Genomic DNA, 24,269 nt, shown 5'->3' on the forward strand with positions numbered 1-24,269 from the left:
TAGTCTCCCCCATCAGTGGAAACATTATCTCTGCATCCACCTTGTCAAGCCCCCTCATAATCTTATACGTTTCGATAAGATCACCTCTCATTCTTCTGAATTCCAATGAGTAGAAGCCCAACCTACTCAACCTTTCCTCATAAGTCAACCCCCTCATCCCCGGAATCAACCTACTGAACCTTCTCTGAACTGCCGCCAAAGCAAGTATATCCTTTCGTAAATATGGAAACCAAATCTGCATGCAGTATTCTAGGTGTAGCCTCACCAATACCTTATACAGCTGTAGCAAGACTTCCCTGCTTTTATACTCCATCCCCTTTGCAACAAAGGCCAATACCATTGGTCTTCCTGATCACTTGCTGTATCTGCATACTATCCTTTTGCGTTTCATGCACAAGTACCCCCCAGGTCTCGCTGTACTGCGGCACTTTGCAATTTTTCTCCATTTAAATAATAACTTGCTCTTTGATTTTTTTCTGCCAAAGTGCATGACCTCACACTTTCCAAAATTATACTCCATCTGCCAAATTTTTGCCCACTCACTTAGCCTGTCTATGTCCTTTTGCAGATTTTTTGTGTCCTTCTCACACATTGCTTTTCCTCCCATATTTGTATCGTCAGCAACCTTGGTTACGTTACACTCATGCCAGGCATGTGCCCAGCACACAATAGGCAATCAGTAACTTTTCACTGTCTGAGGGATGGCACCTCCGACAGTGCAGCACAGCCTCAGCACTGCACTGGAGTGTCAGCCTAGATTTTTGTGTTCAAGATTTTGGAGTGGGACTGGAACCCACAACCTTCTGATTCACTAACTCTGTTTGTGCTCATTGACCTTCCTGTCTGCAGATTGGCTGCTGTGTTTCCTACAGTTTCACAGCAGTGATTACACTTCAAAAGTAGTTCATTGGCTTTAAAGCCCTTTCGGACATCCTGAGATTGTGAAAGGTGCTATGTAAATGCACATTCTTACTTTCTTTATGGGCAGTCTGTATCATATTGTGAAAGCATTACATTTCAGACTGATATGTGCAAATACAATATACAAGTTATTCTTCATAGAGGACGTTTTTCTCTACACTAGCTATAAGAGAATCATAAATGTCTTCGGAATCAAATCATTTATTATTTAATGACACATAGCGTACATTAATAACTGAAAGGTGTCTTAGAGGACTTTATTGGGAAGAATATAACAGTGAGCTCTGAGTTGGAGGAAGAAAGGTTGGGGAGAGAAAGTACAGCTAAAGGGAAATTATGCCACATTGTTTCAGAAAGAAATTGATATTTTGAGAGGATTTTTAGATTTTTTTCTGATAATCTGTACTATTTCTCTCTATGCAGCATTAAATCTTAACTCTAGAAATGAATGTAACCCAACAAAATGATTACTTACATTCAGTCCTGCATGTCCCTCTTCACCTTTCTCCCCAGGTTCACCCTAAAATAAATACAATGACATTTTTGTTAAAATCTGCTGACTGCAACCATGATTAAATACAATGTTGTGTTTTATGATTTAATTAAGCAAATGTTCTACAATGATAATCAAATCATGTATTGATCTTTATCCCTTGCAGACCCAGAATGCTAACCTCCCTTGATTTATCTTTATCGATTGTAGAACATTGAAACTACAACAGTACTTATATTTATTGTCCAAAATAGTTTCAATGCACCAAATTAATTTATTTGGCAGCTCTGGTCTTTGAGAAATCTTTGCTGCTTCTCCCTTTAGCAACAATTCGTTTCCCTTCTACAGCACCTTTAACAAAGCAAAACCTTCATTGGGTGCTTTGCATCCCTTGGATATTGAACAGAACTTTAGAACTCTAGAATTAAGGGAGGTGACCAAAAGTGTGATTGAAGAGGTACGTGCTGAGGAGGTTTTTGAAAATGGAGAGAGGTGTGGCAAACAATTTGGGAAGGAATCTCCAGAATGGCAGAGAGTGGGGTAAAGGGTAGCAGAATGGATAACTAGCTGGCTTCAAGACAGAAAGCAGAGAGTAGGGATAAAAGGTAGCTATTCACAGTGGCAGAAGGTGGGTAGTGGTGTTCCACAATGATCAGTGCTGGGACCACTGTTGTTCACAACTTATATTAACGATTGAGACTTTGGAATCAAAAACACAATTTTGAAATTTGTGGATGCCACCAAATTGGGGGGTGTGTGTGTGTGTGTGTGTGTGTGTGTGTGTGTGGGGGGGGGGTGGGTGGGGGTGGGGAGGAGAGTCAGTACTGAGAAGGACTGCAACAAATTACAGGAGGACATTAATAATCTTGTAGGATGGGTGTTCAAATGAAGTTCAACACAGATAAATGTGAGGTATTACATTTTGGTAGGAAGAATAAGGAAGTCACTTATTACTTGGAGGGTACAAATCTAGGTGGGGTAGAGGAACAATTGGATCTCGGAGTACAAATACACAAATCACTAAAAGTTGTGATACAGGTTAGCAAGGACATAAAAAAAGCAATCCAAGCACTAGGGTTTATTTCTGGAGGTATAGAATTGAAAAGTAGGGAAGTCATGCTAGACCTGTATGGAACTTTGGTTAGATCACACCTGGAGTAGTGCATACAGTTCTGGTCGCCATATTATAAAAGGTTATAGAGGCACTGGAGAGGGTGCAGAGAAAATTTATAAGGATAACACCAGAAATGTGAGGGTATACATATCAGGAAAGGATAAACAGGCTGGTTCACATTTCTCATGAAAAAAGAAGGCTGAGGGGTGACCTAATAGAGGTCTTTAAAATTATGAAAGGAGGATGAACCATGACACCCAGGTCTCGTTGCACCTCCCCTTTTCCTAATCTGCCGCCATTCAGATAATATTCTGCCTTCGTGTTTTTGCCACCAAAGTGGATAACCTCACATTTATCCACATTATGTTGCATCTGCCATGCTTTTGCCCAGTCACCTAACTTGTCCAAGTCACCCTGCAGTCTCTTAGCATCCTCCTCACAGCTCACATTGCCACTCAGCTTCGTGTCATCTGCAAACTTGGAGATATTACACTCAATTCTTTCATCGAAATCATTAATGTATATTGTAAATAGCTGGGGTCCCAGCACTGAGCCCTGCGGCACCCCACTAGTCACTACCTGCCATTCTGAAAAGGACCCATTTATCCCGCCTCTCTGCTTCCTGTCTGCCAACCAGTTCTCTATCCACATCAGTACATTACACCCATGTGCTTTAATTTTGCACACTAATCTCTTGTGTGGGACCTTGTCAAAAGCCTTTTGCAAGTCCAAATACACCACATCCACTGGTTCTCCCTTGTCCACTCTACTAGTTACATCCTCAAAAAATTCCAGAAGATTTGTCAAGCATGATTTCCCTTTCATAAATCCATGCTAACTTGGACCAATCCTGTCTGCTGTCCAAATGCGCTGCTATTTCATCTTTAATAATTGATTTCAACATTTTCCTCACTACTGATGTCAGGCTAACAGGTCTATAATTACCCATTTTCTCTCTCCCTCCTTTTTACATTAGCTACCCTCCAGTCCATAGGAACTGATCCAGATTCGATAGACTGTTGGAAAATGATCACCAATGCATCCACTATTTCTAGGGCCACTTCCTTACGTACTCTGGGATGCAGACTATCAGGCCCCGGGGATTTATCGGCCTTCAATCCCATCAATTTCCCTCACACAATTTCCCGCCTAATAAGGATTTCCTTCAGTTCTTCCTTCTCGCTAGACCCTCAGCCCCCTAGTATTTCCAGAAGGTTATTTGTGTCTTCCTTCGTGAAGACAGAACCAAAGTATTTGTTTAACTGGTCTGCCATTTCTTTGTTCCCCATTATAAATTCACCTGAATCTGACTGCAAAGGACCTACATTTGTCTTCACTAATCTTTTTCTCTTCACATATCTATAGAAGCTTTTGCAGTCAGTTTTTATGATCCCAGCAAGCTTCCTCTCATATTCTATTTTCCCCCTCCTAATTAAACCCTTTGTCCTCCTCTGCTGAATTCTAAATTTCTTGCAGTCCTCAGGTTTGCTGCTTTTTCTGGCCAATTTATATGCCTCTTCCTTGGATTTAACACTATCCTTAATTTCCCTTGTTCGCCACGGTTGAGCTACCTTCCCCGTTTTATTTTTACTCCAGACAGGGATGTACAATTGTTGAAGTTCATCCATGTGATCTTTAAATGTTTGCCATTGCCTATCCACCGTCAACCCTTTAAGTATCATTTGCCAGTCTATTTTAGCCAATTCACATCTCATACCATTGAAGTTACCTTTCCTTAATTTCAGGACCCCAGTCTCTGAATTAACTGTGTCACTCTCCATCTTAATAAAGAATTCTACCATATTATGGTCACTCTTCCCCAAGGAGCCTCGCACAACAAGATTGCTAATTAGTCCTCTCTCATTACACATCACACAGTCTAGGATGGCCAGCCCTCTAGTTGGTTCCTCGACATATTGGTCTAGAAAACCATCCCTAATACACTCCAGGAAATCCTCCTCCACCATATTGCTACCAGTTTGGTTAGCCCAATCTATATGTAGATTAAAGTCGCCCATGATAACTGCTGTACCTTTATTGCACGCATCCCTATTGTTTGATGCTGTCCCCAACCTCACTACTACTGTTTGGTGGTCTGTACACAACTCCCACTAGCGTTTTCTGCCCTTTGGTATTCCGCAGCTCCACCCATACAGATTCCACATCATCCAAGCTAATGTCCTTCCTTACTATTGCGTTAATTTCCTCTTTAACCAGCAATGCTACCCTACCTCCATTTCCTTTCTGTCTATCCTTCCTGAATGTTGAATACCCCTGGATGCTGGATGTTGAGTTCCCAGCCTTGGTCAACCTGGAGCCATGTCTCCGTGATGCCAATTATGTCATAATCATTAATTGCTGCCTGTGCAATTAAGTCGTACACCTTATTACGAATACTCCTCGCATTGAGGCACAGAGCCTTCAGGTTTGTCTTTTTAATACACTCAGAGACACTGCAATCGTGACCATCTTCAAGAAAGGTAACAAGTCCGATTGCGGTAATTACAGAGGAGTTTCCCTGCTGTCTGCCACAGGGAAAGTCATTGCAAGAATCCTCCTCAATTGCCTTCTCCCAGTGGCTGAAGAGCTCCTCCCAGAGTCGCAGTGTGGATTCCACCCACTAAGGGGAACATTGGACATAATCTTCATTGCGTGTCAAATACAAGAGAAATGCAGGAAACAGCATCAATCGCTTTACATGGCCTTCTTTGACCTCACAAAGGCCTTTGACACTATCAACCGTGAGGGATTATGGAGTGTCCTCCTCCGCCTACTTCACAACGACATGCAAGCCGTGATCCTGACCAACGGATCCACCACACACCCAATTCACATACGGACCAGGGTCAAGCAAGGCTGTATCATTGCACCAAAGCTCTTCTCGATCTTCCTTGCTGCAATGCTGCATCTCACCCTCAGTAAGCTCCCCGCTGGAGTGCAGCTAACCTACAGAACAAACGGCAAACAGTTCGACCTCTGTCACCTCCAGTCCAGATCCAAGGTCATCCCATCCTCTGTCATTGAATTACAGTATGCAGACGATGCTTGCGTCTGCGCACACTCGGAGGTCGAACTCCAAACCATCGTCAACACCTTCATCCTTAAACGTACGCTCCTATTTAAAAAAGGAGGCAGACAAAAAGCAGGAAACTATAGACCAGTTAGTCTAACATCTGTGATTGGGAAAATGTTGGAGTCCATTATTAAAGAAGCAGTAGCAGGACATTTGGAAAAACGTAATTCAGTCAGGCGGAGTCAGCATGGATTTATGAAAGGGAAGTCTTGTTTGACAAATTTTCTGGAATTCTTTGAGGATGTAACGAACATTGTGGATAAAGGGGAACCAGTGGATGTGGTGTATTTGGACTTCCAGAAGGCATTTGACAAGGTGCCACATAAAAGGTTACTGAACAAGATAAAAGTTCACAGGGTTGGGGGTAATATATTAGCATGGCTAGAGGATTGGCTAACTAACAGAAAACAGAGAGTCAGGATAAATGGTTCATTCTCAGGTTGGCAATCATTAACTAGTGGGGTGCCACAGGGATCAGTGCTGGGACCCCAACTATTTATAATCTATATTAATAACTTGGCAGAAGGGACCGAGTGTAATGTAGCCAAGTTTGCTGACAATAGAAAGATGAGAGGAAAAGCAATGTGTGAGGAGGACACAAAAAATCTGCAAAAGGACATAGACAGGCTAAGTGAGTGGGCAAAAATTTAACAGATGGAATATGAGGTGTGAGGTCATGCTCTTTGTCAGAAAAAAAAATCAAACAATAAGTTATTTTTGGAGAAAAATTGCAAAGTGCTGCAGTACAGCGGGACCTGGGGGTACTTGTGCACGAAACACAAAAGGTTAGTCTGCAGGTACAGCAAGTGATTAGGAAGGTCAATGGAATCTTGGTCTTTATTGCAAAGGGGATGGAGTATAAAAGCAAGGAAATCTTGCGACAGTTACACAGGGTATTGGTGAGGCCACACCTGGAATACTGCGACCAGTTTTGGTTTCCATATTTACGAAAGAATATACTTGCTTTGGAGGCCAATTCAGAGAAGGTTCACTAGGTTGATTCTGGAGATGAGGGGGTTGACTTATGAGGAAAGGTCGAGTAGGTTGGGCCTCTACTCATTGGAATTCAGAAGAATGAGAGGTGATCTTATCGAAATGTATAAGATTATGAGGGGGCTTGACAAGGTGGATGCAGAGAGGATGTTTCCACTGATAGGGGAGACTAGAACTAGGGGGCATAATCTTAGAATAAGGGGCCGCCCATTTAAAACAGAGATGAGGAAGAATTTCTTCTCTCGGAGGGTTGTAAATCTGTGGAATTTGCTGCCTCAGCGAGCTGTGAAAGCTGGGTCATTGAATAAATTTAAGACAGAGATAGTTTCTTAACTGATAAGGGGTTATGGGAGCGGGCAGGGAAGTGGACCTGAGTCCATGATCGGATCAGCCATGATCGTATTGAATGGCGGAGCAGGATTGAGGGGCCATATGCCTACTCCTGCTCCTATTTTTTATGTTCTTATCAAAGCATACGTGAGTATGGGCCTGACACTAAACATCCATAAGACGAAAGTCCTCCACCAACCTGTCCTAGCCACACAATACTGCCCCAATTATCAAAATCCTCGACGAGGCCTTGGACAACGTGGACCATTTTCCATACCTCAGGAGTCTACTGTCAACAAGGGCAGACATCGATGACGAAGTCCAACACTCCCTTCAGTGTGGCAGTGTAACCTTCAGTCACCTGAGGAAGAGAGTGTTTGAGGACCAGGACCTCAAACCCTGAACCAAACTCATGGTCTACAGAGCAGCAGTGATACCTGATATGTCCTTACTATACAGTATAAGTGCACATGAGGCCCATACTTGAGAGAAGGTCACTCTGTGACCAGTTACCTTTATTATCAAGACCTCAAGTGATGAAGGTGGGTGGAGCTTCCCCTTTTATACCTGAAAGTCCAGGTTAGGAGTGTCTCCCACAAGTTCACCCCCTTGTGGTCAATGTTCTCAAGGTGTACATAGAAACATAGAAAATAGATGCAGGAATAGGCCATTCGGCCCTTCGAGCCTGCACTGCCATTCAATGAGTTCATGGCTGAACATGCAACTTCAGTACCCCATTCCTGCTTTCTCGCCATACCCCTTCATCCCCCTAGTAGTAAGGACTACATCTAACTCATTTTTGAATATATTTAGTGAATTGGCCTCAACAACTTTCTGTGGTAGAGAATTCCACAGGTTCATCACTCTCTGGGTGAAGAAGTTTTTCCTCATCTCGGTCCTAAATGGCTTACGCCTTAAGTACAACTTAGGTCAGCTTATACATGGGTTACAATGATAGTTGAATACATGACATCACCTCCCCCTCAAAGTCTTATTGGGATCACAGGTTAAGTCTCTCTGGTGGTTTACGCTCCCTTGTAGAGTCTGAGTTGGGGCTCCGGTTGTTGGGCGCTGGCCTGAGTGTCTGCTGTTTGCGGTGCCTCAGGCCTGTCCGGACTGCCCACAGTGACTGGGCTCTCCTCCACTTGGTTCCGGTGTTCGGTCACCTGTGGTGGAGTAAACTCTACGTCGTGTTCTTCCTCTGCTTCTTCTATGGGGTTGCTGAACCTCCTTTTAGTTTGATCCACGTGTTTGTGGCAGATTTGTCCATTGGTAAGTTAAACTACCAAAACCCTATTCCCCTCTTTGGCAATCACAGTGCCTGCAAGCCATTTGGGCCCTGCAGCTTAATTAAGGACAAAAACAGGGTCATTGACATCAATACATCGCGCCCTTGCATTCCTGTCATGGTAGTCACATTGTGACTGATGCCGGCTCTCAACAATTTCTTTCGTAGTAGGGTGTATAAGGGATAGCCTGGTTTTGAACATCCTTTTCATTAGCAGCTCTGCGGGTGGAACCCCTGTGAGCGAGTGTGGCCAACAGGAGGCGTGAGAAGCGGCTTTGTAGGGAACCCCCTTGGATTCTGAGCATCCCCTATTTGATTATCTGCACTGCTCGTTCCGCCTGGCCGTTTGAGGCCAGCTTGAACTGTGCCGTTCTGCCATGGTTGATTCCATTGCCTGCCATGAAGTCCTGGAATTCAGTGCTTGTGATGCACGGGCCATTGTCGCTGACCAAGACATCCAGTAGACCATGGGCGGCGAACATTGCCCGTAGACTTTCTAACATGGCAGAGGATGTGCTTGAATTTAAAATGGCACACTCAATCCACTTGGACCAGATGTCTACTACAACCAAAAACATTTTTCCTATGAAAGGACCTGCATAGTCCACATGGATGCGGGACCATGGCTTGGCGGGCCAGGACCAGGGGCTAAGGGGGGCTTCCCTGGGTGTGTTGCCCAGCTGAGCACACGTGTTTCAACTGCAAACACAAAGTTCCAGGTCTGCATCTATCCCTGGCCACCAAACGCATGACCTGGCAATTGTCTTCATCATGACAATGCCCAGATGCTCATTGTGAAGTTCTCTGATGAACACCTCTCTGCCCATCTGGGGCATGACGACTCGGTTTCCCCACAGTAGGCAATCGGCCTGAATCAAGAGTTCATCCTTGCGTCTATGAAACGGTTTAAATTCCTCAGGGCATGCCCCGTACGTGGCTGCCCAGTCCCCATTCAGGACACATTTCTTAACTAAAGACAGTAGCAGGTCTTTATTTGTCCAGACTTTAATCTGATGGGCTGTCACAGGTGAGCCTTCGCTTTCGAAAGCTTCAACAGCCATGACAATCTCAGCATCATGCTCAGTTGCCCCCTCAGTGGTGGCTATTGGGAGCTTGCTGAGTGCATCGGCGCAGTTTGCAGTGCCCGATCTGTGCCGAATTATGTAGCTCCCATAATGTCATAGGCGGCTAACGTGAGTGCCCACCTCTGTATGCGAGCCGATGCATTCGCATTTATGGCCTTGTTGTCGGCCAAAAGGGACGTTAGGGGTTTGTGATCTGTCTCCAGCTCAAATTTCAATGCCAAACAGGTAGTGGTGCATTTTTTTATTGCATATACACATGCTAGCGTTTTCTTTTCTACCATCCTGTAGCCCCTTTCTGCCTGGGACAGATTTCTGGAGGCATAAGCTACCGGCTGTAACTGACCATTGGCATTTACATGCTGCAACACACACCTGACCCCATCGGACGACGCATCGCACGGTAAACCAAGTTTCTTACACGGGTCATATAACGTTAACAGTTTGTTGGAGCATAACAAATTGCATGCTCTATCAAAAGCCCTTTCCTGGCTGTCACCCCAGACCCAATCGCGTGTAGCAGCTCCAACAGCATGCTCAATTTGGGAAGAAAGTTACCAAAATAGTTCAGGAGCCCCAGGAACGAACGCAGCTCCGTCGTGTTACGGGGTCTGGGTGTTCTCTGGATTGCTTCCGTTTTGGATGCAGTAGGTCTGATTCCGTCTGCTGCTACCCTCCTCCCCAGGAATTCTACCTCTGGAGCTAAGAAGACGCACTTTGCCTTTTTCAGTCGCAGACCTACCCGGTTCAGTCTGCGTAGCACCTCCTCCAGGTTGTGGAGGTGTTCTTCAGTATCGTGACCCGTGATGAGGATGTCGGGATGTCGTCTTGAAAAACCACCGCTTTTGGAATCGACTTGAGGAGGCTTTCCATATTTTGCTGAAAGATCGCGGCGGCCGAACGAATCCTGAACGGACATCTGTTATACTCAAACAACCCCTTGTGTGTCGTGATGGTGGTCAGCTTCTTTGACTCACTCGCCAGCTCCTGGGTCATGTAAGCTGAGGTCAGGTCCAATTTTGAAAAAAGTTTGCCACCAGATAGCGTCGCAAAGAGGTCCTCCTCTGTCGGTAGCCGGTACTGGTCTTGGAGTGACACCCGATTGATGGTGGCCTTGTAATCGCCACATATCCTGACTGACCCATCTGCCTTGAGCACCGGCATGATCGGGCTCGCCCAGTCACTGAATTCGACTGGCGAGATGATGCCTTCCCTCAGCAGGCGGTCCAATTCGCATTCTATCTTTTCCCGCATCACGTACGGCACCGCTCTGGCCTTGTGGTGTACTGGCCTGACATCCGGGTTTATCTGAATCACTACCTTGTCCGCAAGAAAGTGCCAATGCCGGGTTGAAATAATGAGTCAAATTTGTCCAGGACCTGTGAGCATGATACTCGCTCCACAGAAGAAATTACAATGACATCGCCCCATTTCCAGCTCATGACGGCAAGCCAACTCCTCCCCAGTAGTGCAGGACCATCCCCCGGGACAATCCAGAGTGGCAACCTGTTCTCCGATTCTTTGTGGGTCACGACTACCGTGGCACTGCCGAGCACCAGAATGATCTCCTTTGTATATGTCCGTAGCTGTGCGTCAATCGGCAATAATTTTGGCCTCCTGGCCTTGGACACCCACAACCTTTCGAACTGTTTGATACTCATCAGGGACTGGCTGGCCCCCGTGTCCAGCTTCATTAATACTGGGATGCCATTGAGGAGTACTTTCATCATTATCGGTGGCGTCCTGGTATATGAACTGTATATGTGCTCCACATGAACACGCTGAACTTCAGCTTCCAGCGATTTCCCCCAGTATTCATTTGGCCTCGTAGGGCTTACATCGGGCCTGTCCTTCTCGTACATCAACCTAGCTGCAGGCTTCCTGCACATACGCGGCAAGTGACCACTGACGTTGCAGTTTCTGCAGGTATATTGCTGATACCTGCAAGCTCTGGCTGGGTGTTTGCCTCTACACCTCCAGCATGAGCTGGAAGCTCCGTTGCTGGAAACAAAAGGTCCATTACCAGTCGATCGTCTCTGACTGTCTCTGCAACTGTCCTTGAGCGCACCATTAACAGGTGTTGATGGCCCTATTACTGGCTGCATTGTCCATTGCGATGGCATAAGTCGCCATTCAGCTAGCCATTGTCTCTGTTGAACTCCCCTTTGGGTTCAACTGCATGCTGGGGCATGTCCGATTGCCCTTGTCTGCCTAGAGAACTGTGTGCTGCGTTAACAATGTTGACTCCCTGGTCGTTTGCTGCATTTGAGCCAAGATCTTTGTTATACATCATTCTGGTCTCTTCCTCCCCTGAGATAAATGTCTGTGGTATCAGAGCCGCCGCTTCCAAGGTCAAGTCTTTGGTCTCAATCAGTTTCCTGAAAACCCCAGCATGCCCAATGCCCTCAATAAAAAAAGTCTCACAGCATCTTCGCTCTGCATGCATCTGGGAACTTACATAGGCTCGCCAGTCACCGGAGATCTGCCATGAAGTCTGGAATGCTTTGCCCTTCTCGCCGCCGGTGCGTGTAAAACCGGTGTCTCGCCATGTGCATGCTGCTCGCCGGTTTAAGGTGTTCCCCGATCAACTTACTGAGCTCTTTGAACGTCTTGTCCGCTGGCTTCTCTGGCGCTAGAAGGTCCTTCATCAGGGAGTACGTTCTGGATCCACAAACCGTCAGGAGATGAGCCCTGCGTTTGTCGGCCGAATCCTGTCCCAACCATTCCTTAGTGACAAAACTTTGCTGTCGTCTCTCAATAAAGTCGTCCCAATCATCACCAACACAGTACCTCTCTTCTGTGCTGCTAGTGGCCATGCTTGCGTGGTTTAAATCCCAGTTTCTCGTCGCCAATGATATGTCCTTACTATACAGTATAAATGCACACGAGGCCCATACTTGAGAGAAGGTCACTCTGTGACCAGTTACCTTTATTACCAAGACCTCAAGTGTAGAAGGTGGGTGGAGCTTCCCCTTTTATACCTGGAAAGTCCAGGTTAGGAGTGTCTCCCACAAGTTCACCCCCTTGTGGTCAATGTTCTCATGGTGTACAACTTAGGTCAGTTTATACATGGGTTACAATGATAGTTGAATACATGACAATACCCGCCTTCCTATATGCTTCAGAGACATGGACTATGTACAGCAGGCACCTCAAAGCACTGAAGTGGTACCAACAACGCTGCCTCCACAAGATCCTGCAAATCAATTAGCAGGATAGGTGGTCTCGCTTAGGCCAACATCCCCAGAATCAAAGCATTGACCACACTTGATCAGCTCCATTGGACAGGCCACATCGACTGCATGCCCGATACGAGACTCCCAAAACAACCGCTCTACTCGGAGCTCCAACACGGCAAGAGAGCCACAGGTGGGCAGAGGAAATGCTTCAAAGACACCTTCAAAGCCTCCTTGATAAAATGTAACACCACCGACACCTAGGAATCCCTGGCCCAAGACCGCACAAAGTGGAGGAGAAACATCCTGGAAGGCATTGAACACCTCGAGTCTCTTTGCTGGGAGCATGCGGAAGCCAAGCGCAAACAGCGGATGGAACGCACGACAATCCAAGCACCCCACCCACCTGCCCCTTCAACCATCGTCTGCCCCACCTGTGACAGAGTCTGTAGGTCCCGCATTGGACTCATCAGTCACTTGAGAACTCATTTAAGTGTGGAAGCAAGTTATCCTCAGCTCCGAGAGACTGCCGAAGAAGTCTGCCTATGCCTAAGCACAGAATTCTGCAAAGCGTCATTTCAATTCAAAATTTCTATCAAATTTTCTGTTTTAGCAGTCTGTAATATTTATCATTGATCTGAAACGCTAACTCTGTTTCTTTCTCAGCCTCCGGCCTGCGAGCAGGCCAGGGAGCGGAAGGAGCAGCATGGTGGCATACCACTCCAGGGAGCAGCACATGCTGGAACAGGAGAGGAACGGCAGCAAAGAGGGCGATTGGAATGGACATCACCGAGATCTAGGCTGCTGTTGGAGCCTGGGTAGGTACTGTAGGATGGTGAGGTCGGGGTGAAGGAGCGACGAGAGATTGTAGAGGGACATGATTGGGGCCAAGGAGAGGAGTGAGTTCGGGGCCCAGGGGCAGCACGGGCCAGCCCACACTGCGATATGTGTGCACACTAGGTCCGTGCAGCAGAGCTGGTCTCTAGTTGTCTTGGTTAATCCTTGCCACTGGACCAAGACCTAGCTCTGTCAAGCTCGTGTGTTGGCTGGTGTGCAATGGCCACCACAGGTTAAAAAAATCCAAGCACAGGCATCTTTTACCCTTCAAGATTTAGTTCGGGATCTGGAATATTTCATTGAAACACGTGAACTTTTTGGCATGGAAGCAAGTCATCCTCAGCTTGAGGGACTGCCTATGATGATGATGATGATGAAAGGACAATTGAAATAAATCTAAAAAGCTGAACTTGGTTATAAACATATAGATTTATATATTTTTGTTGTAAAGCTATTGGAGGGATAATTCTTTTATTTGATGTTTTACAAATTTTAACAAGCTTCAGTGATATAAAACAATTATTTTTGTACTTAAAACTCTGCCATAGAAATCAAACTGCTTGTATAAAACAGCTGTACTGGGAAGTGTAATTTGTTTGGGAAGCTTTGCTTTGTGTCCATATGAAATATTTTATTGTAACATGAAGGTATTAAATTGGTAAACTATCAGCTTTGTTCAATGTAGCGCTGACATCTCTGATCCAGAAGATTATGGGTTCAAATCCATTCCAGTATTTGATCACATAATCTAAACTGACATTTTAGTGTAGTACTGAGAGAGAACTTCGTTGTTGAAGGTGCTGTCTTTCAATGTGATGTTAGAGCAAGGCCCTGTTCAGCTGGATATGAAGGATCCTATGGCACTATCTGAAGAGGAGCAGGTAGTTCTCCTGATGTCCTGACCAACACTCCCTCAACCAACACCACAAAACAAAAACATTGGGGCTAAAATTCCGGCCTCACCGCGTCTGTATGAAGTGTGCACGGACCCGGTGAGGCCTCGCAAAAGCCGGTTTTTGGGATGCGATGCGCATGCGCCGAAAACCAGCTTTTCCGATCTGTCAAGAATTCTTTTGACAGGTCCTCCACATCCCCGGGAGAAGGACATTTGCACAGGAGAGACTGGGCTATTTTCCCATCTCTTGCCCAGCGGATGTCCTTCAAACTTTTACGCAGGCGCATACCAGCATAAGCGTTTTAAAACATATAAAAATTAAATTTAAAAACACATTTTTATGTTAAAAATCCTATCCATCAAGGTAAGTTTATTTTAAACTGTATTAAAACACAATTTTAAAAAATCAATTAATTTTAAATATGTGAGGTGTTTTATTTATTTATTATGTTGTGTTTCTTGTCTTAGGGGTTTATTCTCATTGATAATAATGGGAACGCGGAGAAACGGAGTTCCCATTATCAATGAGAAAACTGCAGAGTGATTGGTGGTCCAGGCCCGCGTGACTCCAGCTTTTTCATGCGTACAGGGAAGCCCTCTTCCCATTCGCTGCACATCGAAAGAAAGCCTCCGACCACAATCGAAAGCGCCTCTGGAACCACCAGATATGTATGTATGTCCGACCGGAATTTTAGCCCCACTAACTGATCATTCATCTCATTTCCTTTTGTTGAACCTTATTGTTTGTACAAATTGGCTGCTATGTTTGTCTCCATAGTTACTGCATTTGAAAAGTAGTGCATTGGCTGCAAAGTGCTGTGGGACTTCCTGAGGATCTGATAAAGTGCAACATAAATGCAAGTTTTTTTTCTGTTTTTCATCCTCTTGGACATTAGCGAAAGACTGTTTACATGTCATCACGTCTTGGTCTTTCTTTTACAGAAAAGGGAAGGAATCCAGGTCAAGATTAATGACATATTGGGCTGAATTTCCATGGGGGTTCTCTCAATCATTGTAATTTCAATGGAAAAGCCAAGCAAACCCCAGAGAAATGGTGTAAACAATGATTGCGCTGTTTCTTTGGGGTTTCTTCAGATATTCCGCTGAAGTTATGGCAGACAATCGGGAGAACTTCCATTGTCTATACATTTAGAAGATGAAATAATTTATTGTTTACCTTTAATCCTACCGATTCACTTAGTCCCTGGGGACCCGCAACACCTTTTTCTCCCTGCATAAAAGAGGAATGTGTAAGCACAAATTGCAAAATATTCAGTAAAAACATACACCCTCAGAATGTGTGCTTTTCATCACTATATCGACAGCAGTCAGATGTTAGCATTCAACATTTGTTTTATGTTGGAGGAACAACAAGTCCAGTAAAAAGAGCTGAGCAGGGAGCTAAGGGGCGGATTTTCTAATCTTTGCTAATGTTAATGAAAAAGATTGCAATTCAAGTTGGTGTAATATCAGGAAAAACATTATTATGCTGTTCAAATGTCTGTGGTGCTGCTCGGAGAATTCATACCCTTCCAAAGGCTAGTGAGAAAAGGTTAAAAAAGCCAACTATTGCTCGTTAAGGTCATTAATGGTGAACTCTCCAGAGAGGAAACGATCCTGCAGTGTCAAGTTTTTTTTATTTATGATGTATTGAAAACCATTTTCATGAAAAGTTACCCTATGCTTTTCATCCACTTTGATGTTCAACAGGAACAAAAGGAAACAAATATGTACATTTCACAAATAATAATAAAAACAGAAAATGCAGGAAATCTCAGCAGGTCAGGCAGCATCTGTGGAGAGAAACAGAGTTAACGTTTCAGGCCTGTGACCTTCGTCAGGATTGTTCTATCAGAGCGGGTCTGACGAAGGTAACAGGCCTGAAACGTTAACTCTGTTTCTCTCTCCACAGATGCTGCCTGACCCGCTGAGATTTCTAGCATTTGCTGCTTTCTATTTCAGATTCCAGCATCCGCAGTATTTTGCTTATATATCTTTCACAATTGTGTAAGGCTGTCAAACATCCATAGGTGTTAAAACAGAAAGGATACCCTTTGGCCTGGAGCCACACTTCCTAATGTGCCAGCACATTCAACTTGAAAAATTTGGCTCCTTCTAGGATCAAGTTTAATTGTTGAAATATTTGGGTGCCTGTTAAGACTGTATTTCAGCTACTGAACAATATTTTACTTGACTTACTTTCAGAACAAAGCAAGCAAGCAAGACTGCAATTAAAACATTAGCATGTTGAACACTGGGGTAGATTTTGCCCCGGGCGGTGTTTTGCTGGCCGGCCAGTGGATTGCACCAGCAGGCTGCTTACTCGTCGCGGCGGGAGGCCTGGTCCAGTTTGTGGGCTGGGTCATTAACATATGGAAAACCAAAGCTGCCGAGTCACCGGCACAGACACGATGGGCCCAATGGCCTCCTTCTGTGTCGTAATTCTCTATGATTCTATGAGATGCCCGCCTGCCCTGGGCTGCTGCAACATCGGACAGCTCAACCAACTTCTGGCCCAGGAAAAGGTAGATTCGGGGAGGAGTCTGATCTTGGTGGCTGGACCTCATGCAGCATAGGCTCAGGTTGTTTTTTTTGGAGATGGGTGCTCCTGCTCCTCCTAGCTCCACCATAATAAATTTAAATTGACCTTTTTGGATTCCTCTTTGGCTGGACCATCAGCTGAAACTGTGCAGAACGGGCTCCACACAGTTGAGTCCTAAACTGGCAATGCCATAGGATCCCGATTTGCATATTAAAAGGGCCGACTGGGGACTCGAGTGATGTTCCTGCCACCCAACGCTACGCCTTTGGGGATGCAACGTCGGCGGGAACTGGGCGCTAAGTCACAACCCACTATTTTCGGGGTGCTGCTGTGCCATTTCTGCCAGGTGGGAGGCCTCAAAATCTCCCCCACTATTTTGTCACTCTTGGAGTGAATGCACTGGCTTAATAAAAGGTGTAGGTGGGGGAAATTGCGTCGTGCCCTGCTTTGGGGTTGTAACAGAAGTCCCACCCCGCTCGCGATATTGGGGTTACCGTCCTCGAGAGCAAGTGGAGCGCAAAGTAACGTGCTCCACTTGCTCTGGGGGCGTGAGTGAGGCGGAAAGGAAAGAAGAGGGGCACGCCGCATAGAAGGGGCCGTCCCTTTCATTGAAGGGGAGGGTCAAGCTACCGACTCTGCAAGTCCATACCTGGACCACCGGGGAGCGGGCTACCGTGGCATCAGCCAGGCACGCAAGTGGAGTGCTGGGCTGTAAGATCACGGCATGGACCCCGTGTTCCACAATTCAACAGGCTGTGTCCGGTAAGTTGGATGATTTTTTTTGTGCAAGGGCCACCTCCCCTTTAAGTAGCGCCAGGGAGCGGCCTACAGCCTTTCCTGGTGCAGATACAGGGGGCGCTCCCGAATTTTCGCTCCGGGGTGAAAACGGGTCGCTGCGCATGGTGATGATATTGTCATCGCCGGTGCAGCGGAGCGGGGTGCTACCGGTTACCGCCACTGTTAAACTCCTGTGGAATTTAGTGGGAGTCAGCTGCACCGCGCAACGGCGAAGAGTCATTTGCGCCCCTTGGGGGCGCGAATGGGAGGCACAAATGACTCGATTTTCTCCCCCGCAGTCTCCAAGTGGAGTAATTGTCAAGGCAAATACCATAAAGAAAGAAAGATCATACATCATGGACAAAATATATCTATTTTGTCCCATTTGGTATGTATGTTTTTGAGAATTATTTTATCCCAGACACTGTGCAACGTAAAAGATGAAGAATATTTGAGGGACTTCTCCTTTCTTAAGGCTCAAATTTCCTCATAAGTTGCACCGTTTTTTTTGGTGTAACTTGATTTTTCTGGTGTATCTTTTTAGTTGCAAATATGGCCATTTAATTTGCTCCAGTGTAAGTGAGTTAGTTAGGTTTTTTGTTAGGTCAGTTTTTTTTTAAAAGGGGGCGTTCCCAGCCACTTACAACATTTATGCCAATTTGGCCAGAAAAAAGTTGTACTAAACTAACTTAGGGCAGCGTATGTGTCCACTTTTGTCCGCACAGAAAGACCTTACTTACAGTTAAGGAATTGCCGCAAGTAACTACATTTAAAGCGCCACCAAGCACCAAACAAAGCACAAAAAGTAATAAGCAATTAATTTTCAAATAAAATAGAAGGAACCCTGCCCCTAAAGCACCAAAATCAATCAGTAAATAACAAATAAAAAATAGAAGTCCTACCTTAGGGAACACAGCGGGCCGCCGATGAGGGAGCCCATTTGGTCAGGGCTAGGGAGGGCATACTTCGGCCCCTCCCACACAGCCTGCAGTGTGCGTTTGCCGAAGCGGCCTGCCAGGAGCTACTGCACATGCGCGCAGACTCTAGCGCTCAAGTGCAGAGGTCCCGGCACTGTTTTCTGGACCTAGCTCCACCCCCCTCTCTTTGTTCTGCGCCACGCCAGCTCCACAGACGGCCTGAGAATCGGCCATGATCACAAGTATTTTTTGGGGCGCTGCTTCTGATCTAAAATGTCGTCGGGGGGCTCAGAGGTGCACTGTAAAAACCAGAGGGCCAAATTTGGGCCCCATGTACTTAGGGGTCAATTTTCCCCCAGATGCTTTTGGTGCTAAAGAGCCTCCAAGGTGGCCAATATGGGGTCTTTAGCTGCAATGTTGGTTTAGTCCACGCTTCGCGAAGGACGACACCTTCGCAAAGGAGTTGAAGCTAGGAACGGGCACCCGGATTATCGTTAAGGTGCTAGCGCTCATTAAAGAGGCTGCATGGCATTTTAGTGGCTAGCACTTGAACTAATGCCCTCTCCTAACAGCGACCAGCTGAATAGGAGTAAACAAGCTATTACTGAGGATTTTGAGCGCAACTTAAAGGCATACTCGCCTTTCAGTGTTCATTTGCTGCTGGAGGTTTGAAGAGGACTTTTGAAACACATTGGGAGACTTTCTGGGACAGTTTGTCAATACTTCACCAACACTTTGTCAATATTTATTCTGGAAATTCTTTGAGAACTTCAGTTAAAAAGAATAAGTGCTGTGCTACTCCACCTTCCTGGACACCTTGTAGGAGTCGCCAGGAGAAAGGGAGTGCTTGGTCATAGGTATATTGCTGGGGGTCCTCCTTGGTCTGGATGAGGAAAGGGCGGAGGACATGAGGCCAGGCAGAGCAGCACCAGCTACTGCAGGAAAGAGGGACAGGAGGGCGAGGTGGGCTCCTTCCCTCTGCGGGTACAGGACATCATTCTTCCTCCTCTGGACCTCCTCCACCAGGACCTCCAGTGCCACATCCGAGAAACTGTGCACCCTCTCCCTCGCTCCTGAAACTATCTTGAAACCTGTGTTTCAGCCAGCACACTCCACACTTGCACTGGAAGTGGGTCCGAGGAGCCCACGAAAATTGGGTCTAATCAGCACTTGAGTGCTAAACCTACAGGTGACTGTTTTAGCATCTCCAGGCAAATTCAAATTATGGTTATCAGCAATTAGTCCCAAAATTGTGTGCTAAATCCAGACTTTCAAACAGGCGTGTCTTATTAGCACAACACCCACTAGTGCCCATTTTCACCCTCTCACCAAAGTAACCCCCTTAGACTTCACTACAGGTGGTGACATCATTCTATTCTGATAAAAATGAGAAAAAAATCAAAATATTAAAACAAAGATGTTAATAATGGCATAAAGTAGTCAAAGCATGCTATACTATGAAAGAGAGTGATGAGATGCTGTAGACTCCTGTATACATGCAAAATAGGAACACTCTATAGAAGGCACAGTCAACAGCTGGAAAGGTTTCACCAAAGACACCTTCGCACCTTACAATGGGCCCAAGTTTCCACACGCGCCTAGAACGGCGCAGTCCCGACCTGGACGCCCGTTTTTCGCGCCACAAAGTGCGCCTAAAAAAATTATCGGTATTCTCCACCTACTTGCAGGTCCTCTGGCCCTCGGCGCAGCCAGCACGAGCTGTGGGGGGGCGGAGCCAGGTCCCTGCGCTGAAAACAGTGCCGGGACCTCTGCACATGCGCGCTACAGTGGGCACGCAAGTGCAGTAGCTCCAGGCACCGAACTGTGTGGGAGGGGCCCGAAGCACGCAGTCCCTAGCCCTGGCTGAATGGCCTCACTGGGGCTGCGTGAATAAGGCTCCTCCCACGGCCAGCTCCTGCTTCCCCCCCCTGCCTCCGGACCAGACCCGACACCCGCTCCCCGCCCCTCCCCCTGCCTCCGGACCAGACCCGACACCCGCTCCCCCCCCCCCCCCCCCACCCCCATCCCGCCTCCGGACCAGACCAGACCCGACACCCGCTCCCCGCCCCCCCCTGCCTCCGGACCAGACCCGACACCCGCTCCCCCTCCCCCACCCCGCCTCCGGACCAGACCTGACACCAGCTCCCCCCCCTCCCCCACCCCGCCTCCGGACCAGACCCGACACCCGCTCCCCCCCCCCCCTGCCTCCGGACCAGACCCGACACCCGCTCCCCGCCCCCCCCTGCCTCCGGACCAGACCCGACACCCGCTCCCCCCCCCCCCTGCCTCCGGACCAGACCAGACCCGACACCCGCTCCCCCCCCCCCTGCCTCCGGACCAGACCAGACCCGACACCCGCTCCCCCCCCCCCCTGCCTCCGGACCAGACCCGACACCCGCTCCCCCCCCCCCTGCCTCCGGACCAGACCAGACCCGACACCCGCTCCCCCCCCCCCCTGCCTCCGGACCAGACCCGACACCCGCTCCCCCACCCCCCTGCCTCCGGACCAGACCCGACACCCCGCTCCCCCCTGCCTCCGGACCAGACCCGACACCCGATTCCCCCCCCACCGCCTCCGGACCAGACCCGACACCCCGCTCCCCCCTGCCTCCGGACCAGACCCGACACCCGATTCCCCCCCACCGCCTCCGGACCAGACCCGACACCCGCTCCCCCCCCCCCCTGCCTCCGGACCAGACCAGACCCGACACCCGCTCCCCCCCCCCCCTGCCTCCGGACCAGACCCGACACCCCGCTCCCCCCTGCCTCCGGACCAGACCCGACACCCGATTCCCCCCCCACCGCCTCCGGACCAGACCCGACACCCGCTCCCCCACCCCCCTGCCTCCGGACCAGACCCGACACCCCGCTCCCCCCTGCCTCCGGACCAGACCCGACACCCGATTCCCCCCCCCACCGCCTCCGGACCAGACCAGACCCGACACCCACTCCCCGCCCCCCCCTGCCTCCGGACCAGACCAGACCCGACACCCGATTCCCCCCCCACCGCCTCCGGACCAGACCAGACCCGACACCCACTCCCCGCCCCCCCCTGCCTCCGGACCAGACCAGACCAGACACCCGCTCCCCCCCCCACTGCCTCCGGACCAGACCCGACACCCGCTCCCCCCCCCCACTGCCTCCGGACCAGACCAGACACCCGCTCCCCACCCCCCCCGCCTCCGGACCAGACCAGACCCGACACCCGCTCCCCCCCTCCCCCACCCCGCCTCCGGACCAGACCCGACACCCGCTCCCCGCCCCCCCCTGCCTCCGGACCAGACCAGACCCGACACCCGCTCCCCGCCCCCCCCTGCCTCCGGACCAGACCCGACACCCGATTCCCCCCCCAACCCCCGACTGACCCGACTTGACTCGTGCTCCTGTTCCCGCTCCCCGACCCCCCGACTGGACCCGACCCGACCCTACCCGCGCTCCTGTTCCCGCTCCCTGCCTCCCCGACTGGACCCGACCCGCGCTCCCGCCCCCCGCCACTGGACCCGACCCGACTCCCGCTCCCGGACTGGATCTGATCTGACCTCCCTCCCTCCCTCCCTCTCTCCCTCTCTCTCCCTCTCTCTCTCTCTCTCTCTCTCTCTCTCCCCCCCGACCCGAACCGAACCTCCCCGACCCGACCCGACCCAACACAACGCCATCTACCTGTAAATCTGGTGCTGGGGACGGGCCCTGCCAGAGGTCTCGGGCCGGCCCGTTCAGCCTTCGGTCCCGAAAGGCCTGCCTGAAGCACTTTCACACAGGTAGGAAGATGGTTTATTTGCTTTTCTTTGCTTTTTAATGTTTATTCAGGTTGGATTTATTTGTATAATATTTGTATAAGTATAAATAAGGATTTATTATAGAATTTAATGACTTCCCCCCCCCCCCACCTCGTTCTGGACGCCTAATTTGTAACCTGCGCCTGATTTTTTAATGTGTAGAACAGGTTTTTTCAGTTCTACAAAAATCTTCACTTGCTCCATTCTACTTTAGTTTGGAGTACGTTTTCACTGTGGAAACTTTGAAATCAGGCGTCAGTGGCCGGACACGCCCCCTTTTGAAGAAAAAATTCTGTTCCAAAGTAGAACTGTTCTACCTGACTAGAACTGCAGAAAAAAAAATGTGGAGAATTGCGATTTCTAAGATAGTCTGTTCTCCACCAGTTGCTCCTAAAAATCAGGCGCAAATCATGTGGAAACTTGGGCCCATTGTATTAGGTGACAGGACAAGATCACAAACAACGATGCGTGCTGACAGCATCAGCATTGAGGCTATAATAATCAAGGCTCAGTCCGTTGGGCTGGAGATATTGTTAGGGTGGATGACGTCTGGTTACCAAAGCAGGTGCTTTATGGAGAACTGGTGGATGGCTGAAGAAAGCAGGGTAGACAACAAAGACAATACAAGTGGACACTGAAGATTCATTTGAAGCAGTGCAGTGTAGCCGTTGCCTCTTGGGAGACATCAACAGACAACAATGCCATGCTGAAGTGAGATAAGGGCTCTGAGCTACAATGCCATACCAATCGGAGGCAAGATGCGAGAGATGGAAGGATTGGCAACGTCACAGAGAGAAACCCGCAGGTGCGTAGTTATGCAAAGCTTGTGGTAGACAATGTCCATCACGTATTGACCTGTATAGTTATCAATGCACCCATCTAGCTTGAATTTTGCTCCCTTATTTGTTGGTACAATCATCCTTGAGTACAAGGGACACACTAATATTAATACTACTACCAGAAAGCTGTCAACAGCTCTGCCTGTCAAAAAATAGAATCATAAATCACACATACAAATTTCAGTCCACTGAAACAAAGTCATATAAAGACATATGGGCTAGATTATTGGTCAATTTATGGACAATAGGCGGAAAGTTTAGCCCATGGCTACCTTAACACCACTAATAAAAATCAGATTTCTATTGGTATTTTCCAATGTTCAAATGGACATTAGATTTGTAGCAATATTTGTACAGCTTCCACTTCACGTTATCAGAAATCCATGGGGCGGATCTTGCAGCGATATTCACCGCTTTGACTTCTATTTCCGATCACGGTGGTGCTGAGGGGCGGAAGTGCCCTTTGGTCAGGTCGGACATCCCAACGGGTTGTCAGTGCCGCACTGCAGTGTCATAATGTCCCTCCCCTTCAGTTAAAGGGGAGGACTGCCACGAGCTCGGCATGGGGTTTACTTAGGCCCGCTGGGCCACCAGGGAGGGTTTTGGCCGGGCCAGCGGCGTGGCACCCAAGAGAGGATGCCGAGCTGCCTGTTGGTGACCCGGCTGAACCTGTGGCCACCATTGTCGGACCTCGGAGTCAGCCCGACAATTCAAATAAAATGGAGGCGTCGGCAGTGCACCCTCCCCTTTAAGGGCAGACGTGCCGCCCAGGCACACACAGCTTCCCGCTGGGGAAAGCCGTCAGTGGCACCGACGGCGGCAGCGCCTTTGCTGCGGGGATTGGTAAGGGGGTTGCCGCCGGTCGGTGTGGGGTCGGCGCGTGCCCGACGGGACGGCAACACGGGCGACGCAGAAACCTGTTCCCGCTGCTCTTGGCCCGGGGGCATGTTCGGATGGGTCGTCCCATCTGTCTGCCCCCGGTCGGTGAGGCCTCTCCGCTCTTAGAGGCGGTAATGGAGCTTAAGGAAGGGGGACAATTTTGGCCCCTGGGAGTCGCTGCATTATTGCCGAGATTACAACCTGCCCACTTTCAGGGCCAATATATTATTTCTCGATTTTCCCCTAGCTGTTCTTTAAAAGCTGTGCAATTCCCCATATAATATACATGTTACTCTACAGCTGCCCACACAGTGGCAGCAAATAGAATCAACTTACT

The 24,269-nt window shown here is 48.4% G+C and overlaps 1 protein-coding gene across 1 annotated transcript in view; it reads right to left on the reverse strand.

Annotated features, from left to right (window-relative positions):
* LOC139262451 (collagen alpha-1(XXIII) chain-like) overlaps positions 1-24,269 on the reverse strand; it is a 354,416-nt gene that overhangs the window by 28,707 nt on the left and 301,440 nt on the right. Inside the window, exons 10-11 of the mRNA XM_070877639.1 lie at positions 15,380-15,433; positions 1,397-1,441 (exon numbers count right to left, since the gene is read on the reverse strand). Coding sequence (XP_070733740.1) covers positions 1,397-1,441; positions 15,380-15,433 — 99 coding nt within the window. The remainder of the gene's footprint in view (positions 1-1,396; positions 1,442-15,379; positions 15,434-24,269) is intronic.

Source organism: Pristiophorus japonicus, chromosome 4, assembly GCF_044704955.1.
Source record: "Pristiophorus japonicus isolate sPriJap1 chromosome 4, sPriJap1.hap1, whole genome shotgun sequence".
In the NCBI taxonomy this organism is placed as follows: domain Eukaryota; kingdom Metazoa; phylum Chordata; class Chondrichthyes; family Pristiophoridae; genus Pristiophorus; species Pristiophorus japonicus.